Source organism: Nicotiana sylvestris, chromosome 1, assembly GCF_000393655.2.
Source record: "Nicotiana sylvestris chromosome 1, ASM39365v2, whole genome shotgun sequence".
Classification (NCBI taxonomy): domain Eukaryota; kingdom Viridiplantae; phylum Streptophyta; class Magnoliopsida; order Solanales; family Solanaceae; genus Nicotiana; species Nicotiana sylvestris.
Window position 1 is genome coordinate 160,160,347 of NC_091057.1, and position 10,138 is coordinate 160,170,484.

General features: G+C 35.7%; 2 protein-coding genes across 3 annotated transcripts; one reads left to right on the forward strand and one right to left on the reverse strand.

Annotated features, from left to right (window-relative positions):
- Positions 1-408: 408 nt before the first annotated feature.
- Positions 409-4,492, forward strand: LOC104240860 (transcription factor MYB17-like). 2 transcript variants are annotated; one of them, XM_009795753.2, is made up of 3 exons: positions 409-631; positions 3,225-3,354; positions 3,503-4,492. In XM_009795753.2, exons 1-3 carry the CDS (start codon positions 499-501, stop codon positions 4,209-4,211), a joined length of 972 nt encoding a protein of 323 aa, XP_009794055.1. In that variant the 5' UTR covers positions 409-498; the 3' UTR covers positions 4,212-4,492. The 2 variants fall into 2 exon arrangements, with proteins under 2 accessions (XP_009794055.1, XP_070026334.1); XM_070170233.1 differs by having other exon boundaries at positions 506-631; positions 3,133-3,354; positions 3,503-4,437.
- Positions 4,493-5,435: 943 nt separating this feature from the next.
- Positions 5,436-9,004, reverse strand: LOC104240861 (remorin-like). Its single transcript, XM_009795754.2, has 5 exons — positions 8,652-9,004; positions 6,704-6,751; positions 6,408-6,495; positions 6,172-6,253; positions 5,436-5,795 (listed from the first exon to the last, which is right to left on the reverse strand). The coding sequence occupies exons 1-5, from the start codon at positions 8,761-8,763 to the stop codon at positions 5,595-5,597; spliced, it is 531 nt and encodes a 176-aa protein (XP_009794056.1). The 5' UTR covers positions 8,764-9,004; the 3' UTR covers positions 5,436-5,594.
- Positions 9,005-10,138: the final 1,134 nt, after the last annotated feature.

Sequence of the window (10,138 nt, forward strand, 5' to 3'; positions counted from 1 at the left end):
GAAACGAATGAGTATTATTATAAGATGGGATTCCTCTCTTTAAATGCTCTGTTTTTCTCTCATCTCCTCACTGCCTTTAACCCTGGAAGCTTATTCTGCCTACTAAGGAGTACTGTATACGATCAAATTTGAATAACCAAAACCTCAAGAATTTGAAAAAGGCATGCATTTAATGCAACTTTATTATTCTATTACGTCAATCATTCAATTTTTTTTTGCTCCTATTCTTTTTATGAAGAATAAATTTATGCAAAGCTAGAAACAGTAGTATTTCTCAAAGCGCATCATATCATGGCATTTAATGTGTAGCCGGCTTTGGAGTTGCTGGTGTGTACTACACTCTACACACAACTCGTACTGAGCCTACTCCATTTGATAGGTCAATTTTCTTCTGTTTACTATTCACTCTTCCTAGAAAGACTCATTCTTTCTTGTTTAAAGTTAAAGACTTGACTTTTTTTTTTTATATCTTTGTGTGAGTGTGTGAGAGAGGGAGGAATGGGGAGAATACCATGTTGTGATAAGAATGGTATGAAGAAAGGACCATGGACCCCTGAAGAAGATGAAAAGCTCATTGAATTTATCAAGAAAAATGGTCATGGTAGCTGGCGTTCTCTTCCAAAACTTGCAGGTTTTTTCACCACTCTTTTCTTTCTGTTTTAGCTCTATTCTAAAACCCTTTTGTACATAACTCACTTTTAAGACTCAAGTTCCATGTTATCTTAGTCATTTTCTCCTGCGACGGAGCCGCCATTTTCGCTAAGGGGAGTTAAAATATAAAGAAATGAACTCACCAGAAGTCAACGTTTGTTAATATAGAGTATATATACATATTTTTAAACAAAGTTACTCAGCTACACTATAACTTTCCGACGAAGGGGTGTCGGTTGAAACAACTTGGGTGTATGTGGCTCCGCCTCTGCCTGTGACCTCATTCTGTGATGCACTACCAAAGAATGAGTAGCAGAGGATGTGTTTTCTTGTATTTTAATCAAAATAGTCTAGTTGTACCTCTTGCCTGAAATTTGTATTTTCAATGGCTTGGTGAACTCAACAATGATTTCATACATTTCATGTGGTAAGAAACAATGGAAATGGAGAGAGGTGAGGAATGGAACAAGAGAGAAAAGTGAAATCTGTGTTACTATTAGCTTTTTACTCTTTCATGAGCATTAAAGTTCTTCCAATTTTCATGTAATACCAATAAGGAAATGGTGAATTTTTTCAATTTTTTTTCACTGAGCCTTTTTACCGTTTTCCCAATCCTTAGTGCTGCTCTACTTTGACTTCTAGTCATGCATAATGAGTGAATAACCTCAAGCCCACCTAAACTATCACGTTTTTGTCTCTCACAAACCTCTCTTCAATTTTTTAATGGTGTGTGTGATACCCTTCTATTTAGTCCGCCTAATCTAAATATCAATTTAATTAAGACTTTTAGCTAATAATAAAAAATAATTAAATAGGTAAATGTTTGTGGGTTAAAAAACAAAGAAAGCGGGGTGAAGGGATAAACACATGGTCATTTGTTAAAAAACAATCCTCTTCCATCTCCATAATGGTTACATCATGTCTCAATCGTGATTTTTGCCACTAAACTTCGATTAAACATTAGATTTTTCCCATTAACCTTCGATTTCCCTGGTAATTTTAGTTTAATACAAGATTTGGCCTTTTGTACAAGAGAAGAATTTTTTTAAAGATGAAACTCATAAGAAGAAAGATTAAAAAAAATGAAGAAGGCTAGAAATAAAGAAAATAAAAAAATTAAATTTTTTAAACAGGGTAATAGTTATTAACCATTAGACATGGCCAATTGGGGTCATTTTTATGTATAATTTCATCTTCCACGCGCCTTTTGGCGAGTTACCTTACATATTTCATTAAAAAATAGACGAAGGGTTTTTAATATATAGGGGGATATAGTTAAGGGGGTGTTTTGGGGGCACTGAATAGTTTAAATATGTAACTATAAAAACGTGATAGTTTAGAGGGGTTTTAGGGTATTCATTCTAGTTAAAATACTCTCTTTTTCGTCAACTTGTAATGTTTGTTGGGAATTGTCCCCTGTTTAGGACCTCTTTGCTATTCTCTTGTTGCAGTTATCATTTGGATGTCTCAAGTTCATGAGTTTGTGCTGATAAAATTAAGCCTTTCTTTTTTGTTTCTCTTTCCCATTTGTCCACATACACCTTAACTAGCTCTTCAATGATTTATTGAAATATACTAATATGTGTGCTCAACACATGCCCCAAGGGCTTTGAATTAGTGATTAGGACGCAATATGTTGATGTGTAAGTTAGGCACACGTCACAAGTTTGAACTCTGGCGTGGTCAAAGTTTGGTCCCTTTAGAGTTTCGAACTGCACAACTGATGTTAAGCAAGAAGCTCACATGGGATTTCTCCTATATCAAAAAAGAGTTTTGGCCTCAACACGGTTCCTCTTAATGTCAAAATGAGCAAGTCCACGGGCTATTTTGGTACTAATGTGCTGGTTCACTGCTTCTCGCTGACATCATAGTTCCTTAGTTATACTAACCAGCTTGGTCTGTTGGTGTCATGTTAATGGCTTATGCTATTATTGGGAGAGCTTACAGGATGAGTAATGCAATCTATTTTCTGGACTACAAGAGACAAGCATTACAGGAATACATGAAAACAGTTATGTAAAGTTGGAGGGACTATGTTTTACCTAAGATGTTGCCTTCTCTATGCAGTCGAGGCACCTGAGAATACTCATCTTCCATCTCCTCCTTTACCATTCCATTTAATCAAATGTTGGGATCAGCTTGCCATCTGCTTATATAGCTGAGTTATCACATACAACTTAGTACAAAACTTGGATATACTTTGTCAAACATATTATAGGGGAGAATCAGCTTGCTGGTAGATAAACTAGCTTTTTCACAAGGAAATATAGGAGACAAACATTCAAAAAGAAGATTTCACCATACATTTTGTGTTATGACTTGACATTGATTTTGGTAGTTGAATGATATTGTAAATACTAGGATGCTCAACATAGAGGGAATCTGAGGGAAACATTGGTCCATGGTATCAATATCATAAACTCATATATAATCTGTTTGTTTTTACCTGATTTTTGTTGGACTACTTTTCACTTTTGGTAGGAAAGTTAGAATTCTCTTGCTGGAATAGAAGTGAAGAATTGTGTTACTCATGGCTTGTTGATGAAGATCTATTCTGCAATTTTAAATGACAGGTCTTCTTCGATGTGGGAAAAGTTGTCGTCTTAGATGGACAAATTATCTGAGGCCAGACATCAAACGAGGTCCTTTTAGCCTCGATGAACAGAAACTTGTCATTCAGTTACATGGTATTCTTGGAAACAGGTTAGTGTTCTTTTGCATGATCTTGTTTTGGCTTTTGTAGTGGCATACTTAATGTCCTGTGTTTATCACTCCATTACCTAATTGAGAATACCTATTAGCATCATTTATACTTCAATAACTACGAATAATCATTACTGAGTTCATGTAGATGGGCTGCAATTGCTTCACAACTACCTGGAAGAACAGACAATGAGATAAAGAATCTGTGGAATACTCACCTGAAAAAGCACCTGCTTTCAATGGGCATTGATCCTGACACTCATGAACCATCCTCTGCATCTAATGGACTGCTGAGAAGACCGCCTACATCAACTTCAGCTCGTCACATGGCACAATGGGAAAGTGCTAGACTCGAAGCTGAGGCTCGTCTTTCCAGAGAGTCCCAACTCTTGGTTCCATCGTCTGTAGAAAGGTCTGATACTGACCATTTTCTGCGCATGTGGAACTCAGAGATAGGAGAGACTTTTAGGAAATTTAAGAACCGAGAAAAGACTGATTCTCAAAGTCCAGCTTCTCAAGCATCTTCGTGTACAAAATACGGATCAGCTTCAGGCATTACGACTGAGGTTGAGCTCGGTGTTGTTGATGGTTCCCCAGTTACAGGGAGTAACCTAAATGAATATACAGAGTGGAAGAATGGCCAACCACATACTGAAGAAATCTTGCAAGGTTCAGAGACCTCTAGCTGCAACGCGTTGGAGGATTCATCTGAATCAGCATTGCAACTTCTTTTGGATTTCCCTAGTAACAATGACTTGAGCTTTCTAGGCCACAGTGATTCATGTAGCATGTATCCTTTTTTGAGTGAAAGCTCATTGATCTGCCCTAAAGCAGAACATGCAGTCTGCTTCCTCTGATATCAGTGGCTCAGAAATATGGATTCTGAAGAATTTTCTGCTGGTTGTTTTAGTATCTCCAGCTGTGGAAAAACCACATATTCTAAGTCTACTATATATTACTGTCATAGCCATAGGACAATCTTAGCTCCAACTGGGGAAAAGACATGTATTTTACCTCTATATATTAGTGTAATAGCAATAGTGCTATAATGCATGTTATTTTTTGCTGGAATGTCCAGAATCATATCTATGTTTTTGTTTTTACAAGTCATGGTTCATATTAAAGACTTTTTACTTTATGCTGTTTTCCTCAATTTCAATCTTCACTGGTCTGAAACGGCCCTCTGCTCAAGTACCCCCTCTTCTATTCGAGCCTCAGCAGAGCGTTTTTTATCTCATTGCAGAGATTCTTGAAAACATATCCACTCATTGGAACTCCCAAATTTTTCATACATAATCTCTGTTACGCGGCGCCTTCCTGAGATTCCTTGGAAGGGCGACGTAAGGCTAAGCAACTGATGTCAGTGCAGTTGCTGTCCGCCAACTGAGGTTCCCTCCGTACGCTAGACTAGATTGTCAGTGCCGTACGGGAAAACCAATGTCAAGAGCAATTGAGAGAACATGAATGAGAATTGAGAATGAAAGAAAGCTTGATTGCATTAATGAAAGCTATTACAGAAAGGCAACGCGGTGTCGAGGGGGAGAGACACCAGTACAGAGAATTGTTTGCTTGCTAGAAAGTTTGATTGCTTGATCCCCCCTAATAATGCTTAAAAAAAATAATCCAAAGCTACAAGACTAGACTTGATTAAGCTAGAGAAACATAATGGAAGTACATGGAATAAAACTACTCTATATTTACAATGAAAAAGACTTAGTTTGCTATAAGGCAGAAAACAGGTCCGTTGTCAGCAGCATAGTCTTTGGCATCAGGGTCTGCGCGCGCGGCGCTGTTGGCATCTGCCTGCGGTTGGGCGCTGGCAAGGGATGTCGGTGGGGCGACAGAGGCACATGCGCGCTTGTCACTTGGCGCGGCCAAGACCACGGGGCCGTCCGTGGCGCTAGGCGTTGGAAGGCTTGCTAGGACGCCACGGGGCGCGCCCAAGGGGTCATGGGGCACGGCTGGAAAGCCGCCCATGACAGCAGAGCGTTTTTTATCTCATTGCAGAGATTCTTGAAAACATATCCACTCATTGGAACTCCCAAATTTTTCATACATAATCTCATATGCAGTATGAAGTATTAATAGAAACATCTGAAGTGGAATTATCATTATCATGACGCTTAAAAACTTTCATGAGTGCTTTTCTTACACAAATAGGAAACTTGACATGTTTGAAACACCCAATAAAGAGCAACAAGCATGAAAATTTACAAAGGAGAAAGAAACATTTCACAGCTTTAACATCCAAGGCATCCAAGCAACTTCTTAGGGGCTTGTCCGGTGGCACGATACTTGGCAGCCATCTCATCTGCTTTAAGAAGTTCTTCTCCCTTTCTGGCTTCAACCATAGCTCTCTTTTCGTCAGCCTCCTTGTGAACTGCGGCTACTCTATTTTTAATCTTCTCTGCATATTCTGCTTTCTTTTCCTTTAGTTGTTCCTGCAAAAATTCCACAAGATTATCAACTTGTGGGACGAAACCGCTCTATGCGATGAATCCTCAATGATACCTAACAACTCAACCACATGAATTGTCACATCCTATGCATTGCCCATATTTTGGTCAGCAATGGGCGATAAAAACCCACTTTTTAAAGTCTTAAGTTATCGCTTTAACTACCTGTAAGGTTTCTCGAATGTAAAGGAAATAAAAAGCCTTTGGATTACAACCTCATTTGTAGCCAGAATGTGGAATGCTTAATGAAACAATGTGCCAAAGCGGTTTGAAATGAGGCATTTTCCCCGAACGCATCATGTTTTCAAGTATGCCATATTCAGAAGTGTTGAAGAAGCATGTATACTAGATTTTGAATTACCTCAAGTTTCTTCAGTTTAGCTTCAAGATTTGCTTTCTTGGTGTTCTCCCATGTCCCAACTGCAGAGAACTTCTTTTGAGCCCTATCCATCGCAAGACAAGGTGAAGAATGACTTAGGCAATTGAATTGACTCAGGGAATAAAGTTTTGGTATGTATAATGTTCTTGTGCTCAAATAAAAACAAAAGAAGATCAACCCTGTGATGACTAAATAACATAGAAAGTTAAAAATCTTACCTGTTTTCCACCTTGCTTTTTTCACTTTCTTCCCATGCCTTGATATAAGAATTTCTTTTCTCTGTTTCAAGGTGCGCGAGAGCAATGTCTGGGAAAAAAAGAAAAGTATAGACAACTTGTTAATTCATGAGATGTGACTGATTCTGATAGAACCATCTTTTTGCTGTATTTTATCACATATACGTTGCAAGGTTCAAACTGAAGTTGCCTAAGCCAGACTAGAAATAAGACTAAAAAGTCGTTTCATTGAGAACTTAAAAACAAGAACTGGTATTAGATCAAGGCCTTATATATACCTCTATCGAGGGATCCCTTTGAACTCTTCTTTGTTGATGAATCGGTCTCTGCGAAATCAGAAAAACAAGAATACATCATCAGACAGAATATTTCCCTCATGACACAAGCAGCTCAAAACCTTGCTTTCTATCGAACCTTTCAATCAGAAAGTAGTTACTAAATATTACAGAACTTCAAGTATGCGATCAGCCAAGTTAACACCAATGATCTGTTTGTGCTATGTTGTCCATAAGAACACTCCTTCTGAAATGCCTCACAAATTTCAGCATGAGTTCAACAACAATGTAAAGGATGTTTTTAATCTATCAGGTTATTTAAAAGATAATTACAGGTTATAGTTCATATAAAGCGGGATTGGTAACTTGACAAATAAGATAGCTTACAAGCTATAAAACTGTGGCATAATAATTTTTTGTCGACAGGTTACATTACACTATCAGATTAATCAATTCTTAAAGATTTTACATAGCCATGTATTTTGATAGTAAAGTGAAAAATACATCAATTGGTGTTTAAGTGAGTAAATGACTACACATATACATCTTTTCATTACCCTTTAGCTAAAAATCCTGTCGGCTAGACTTCCTAAAGAAAGCTTAGGGGTCTTTTGGTATGAGGGATAAGGAGGGATAAGATCTGGGATTAAATTTATACCCCAGACTTAATCTAGGATATCCCATCTTATCCCACTTTATCCCATCAAACTTGGGATTATTTTATCCCACCTCCCATGAGGGATAATTTAGTCCAGGGATTATAATCCCAATTTAGTCTACGCTACCAAACGACCCCTTAAGGAATTGCCCTCCACTACAATTGGTATCTACCAATGATTTCCAGAGTGGCAATCCACTAAGTTGGGCATCTAATCATAAATGTATTTATTTATTTATTAGAGTGGACCTACGTTATAATCATGATCTTAGAAAAATAATAATACAAGGAACAAGTATTTCCAATTAATTCAAAATTTGTTGGCATATAAAGCCATGAGAATCAGACATGACCAAGTCCAACAAGATATATAGTCATGAAAATAAAATCCATCAGCCCCAAACTAGAACCAAAGCAGTGCCTAACTGGAAAATGAATTGAGAATCTCCCCTATTCTTTGGTGGGATTTGACTTATATACCTTGATAGTTAAAAATATTCTATACCATTATGTATTCTAACTAGATAACTTGTCTTATTTTCCATGTTACGAGTTCCTCTAACTATATATGGATGATTACAATTCACATCTAATTATGTGTTAAAGTGATCTGATAGCGTAAAAAAACGCTAGAATATAAAAATTAAACATGCACTTCAAGTTAAAGAAAAATATAGGGAGAGTATAGAGGTTTAGGCCACAAAATTTAACCATCAAAGATGGCTAAGGGAAACATCAAATTCTTATTAAAATTCGTATCTGATCTTTATAATTTCAACTCTCCAGTTATAAACCCCCAAAAAACAAATTTGTTAAATATGAGAAATATAACAAGAGGATTCTGATGGTTTGGCAAGGATAATATCAGCATGATTACAATGAATTTAAACAGCGTCCATCAAAAATAACTTCACATATTTACAGATATTTTCATCAGAAGAAGAGGAAAAAAGAACATATCAGATGCTCAAAAACTAAATATGGTCATTGATATTTCAAACGGATGAATTTTCATTTAAAAAAAAAACACAAAAAAGTCATAAAAATCTTATTATCTGTTACAAGTACAGATAGCAACAATTTTGAATAACGAACCTAACTTTAAAAACAGAAAAAAGAAAAAAAGAAGGAAGAATCCATCCTCTGAATTTTCATTAAAAAGAACACAAGAAAGTCATATACTCCGCTAACTATTAATACAAATAGTACTAATAACTGAATAATGAACATCCAAATGAAGGGGGGAAAAAACCCAGAGACAGTAGAGAAGAAGAGAGAATTGAGTGAATTTACTTGGAGGAGGAACAGTAGCGAGAGCTTTAGAATCATCAGCTTTGGTAGCCATGGCAGCAGCTGGAGAATTATCAACAGCTGGTTCTTGAGGTACTGGAGTTGCTTCTGCCATATTGTTAAACGAATGTATTTATTATTTATATATATAAATAGAAGGAATCCAAAAAGGAAAATGGAAACTAGTTGTATAATATCTGGAGATTCTCTCTGTTCCTTTATAACTTTTTAGCTAAAAAAGCAAGGAATGAATGAATGAAGAAAGAAAGAAAGAAGAAATAGAAGGGGGAGAGTTAGTGAAAAAATTGGATAATTTGGTATTGAATCAGACGTGGAGACAGTGTTGTGAACGTGTCGGCATGTGAGAGTGTCGGCAGACTAGTATTACTACTCCCTTTTGCGTGAATAGTACTATTTAGAAGATAACGAAATCAATTAGCTTCTAAATACTTGGACTAAAGTTATTAAAATTAACATAATTTTATGTAACATGCTAAAGTACTCTCTCAAAGTTAGTGAGTTGAGTAATGAGATACAAAGAGCAACATAACTTTTTTTCTTTTTCATCTGGTATCCAATATCATATTCATTATTGGAGTCAGGAATTCAAATACGGAGATTATAAAAAAAAATCTATATGCCAAGGAGGTTTAATAACTTATATAAGTAATAGGGTAACTCAACATAATTGGGGCCTAAAACGTAACTCCAATTAAACGCTTAAATCTTTTATAATCAATTTTTTAAGTAATTATTTTTCAATTGATAATATAGTTAACCAATTTAATCACTCTTGAAACGTTGTTGATCTTATATATTTTTTTTTTCCGTTGAGGCAACTGTTAGGCAATTGAAAAATAATCAAATCTTTTTAAGTAATTAAGTATATTAATTAGAATTTTATTTTATATTTGTACCATTTTCCTTATCACTAACTCAAAATATAAGTTTAAGCCATTAATGTTAGAGAGACTATTATGTTTTAAGGTTCATCAAAGAATAATACAATATATTTTTTCCCTTCAAATTCTCATTATTTGGCAATCTTATTATTTTAAAATAATACTTATAGATTTTAATTGTCAGAATGTAAAAAATACAAAATAAAGGTTACATCAAGTTTACGAAAATTATAAAAATATGTTTACTTTATCCAAGAACATTTTCCATTCCTCAATAGTCACATCAACTTCACAATGATAAGTTTTTACTATAAAATGCTTAAACCTTTTTAAGGAAAAATTAACACATAACTTATTTCTTTTAAAATTAGGGCTCCTCGTAATTGGGTGTCACGACCCAATTTATGATCATTACCGGCGCTTAGGAGCAAGTGCTCCCAAGTAAGTCTCATAGATAATTTATAGAAAATCGGAGTTTTCCTTATTTTAGGACTATCCAAAAATAAACCTGTCTTAGAAATCAACAATACAACCAACCTATATCGACCAAACAAGTAATAATCCTCGTTCACGATTAACTTCATCTCC

Coding starts and splice junctions, on each gene's coding strand:
- LOC104240860 (XM_009795753.2), top strand. CDS start 499: ATGGGGAGAATACCATGTTGTGATAAGAATGGTATGAAGAAAGGACCA. Junction 632..3,224: donor TTCTCTTCCAAAACTTGCAG/GTTTTTTCACCA, acceptor TTTAAATGACAG/GTCTTCTTCGATGTGGGAAA. Junction 3,355..3,502: donor CATGGTATTCTTGGAAACAG/GTTAGTGTTCTT, acceptor GAGTTCATGTAG/ATGGGCTGCAATTGCTTCAC.
- LOC104240861 (XM_009795754.2), bottom strand. CDS start 8,763: ATGGCAGAAGCAACTCCAGTACCTCAAGAACCAGCTGTTGATAATTCT. Junction 6,752..8,651: donor CGCTACTGTTCCTCCTCCAA/GTAAATTCACTC, acceptor CTGATTTCGCAG/AGACCGATTCATCAACAAAG. Junction 5,796..6,171: donor CTAAACTGAAGAAACTTGAG/GTAATTCAAAAT, acceptor GAATTTTTGCAG/GAACAACTAAAGGAAAAGAA.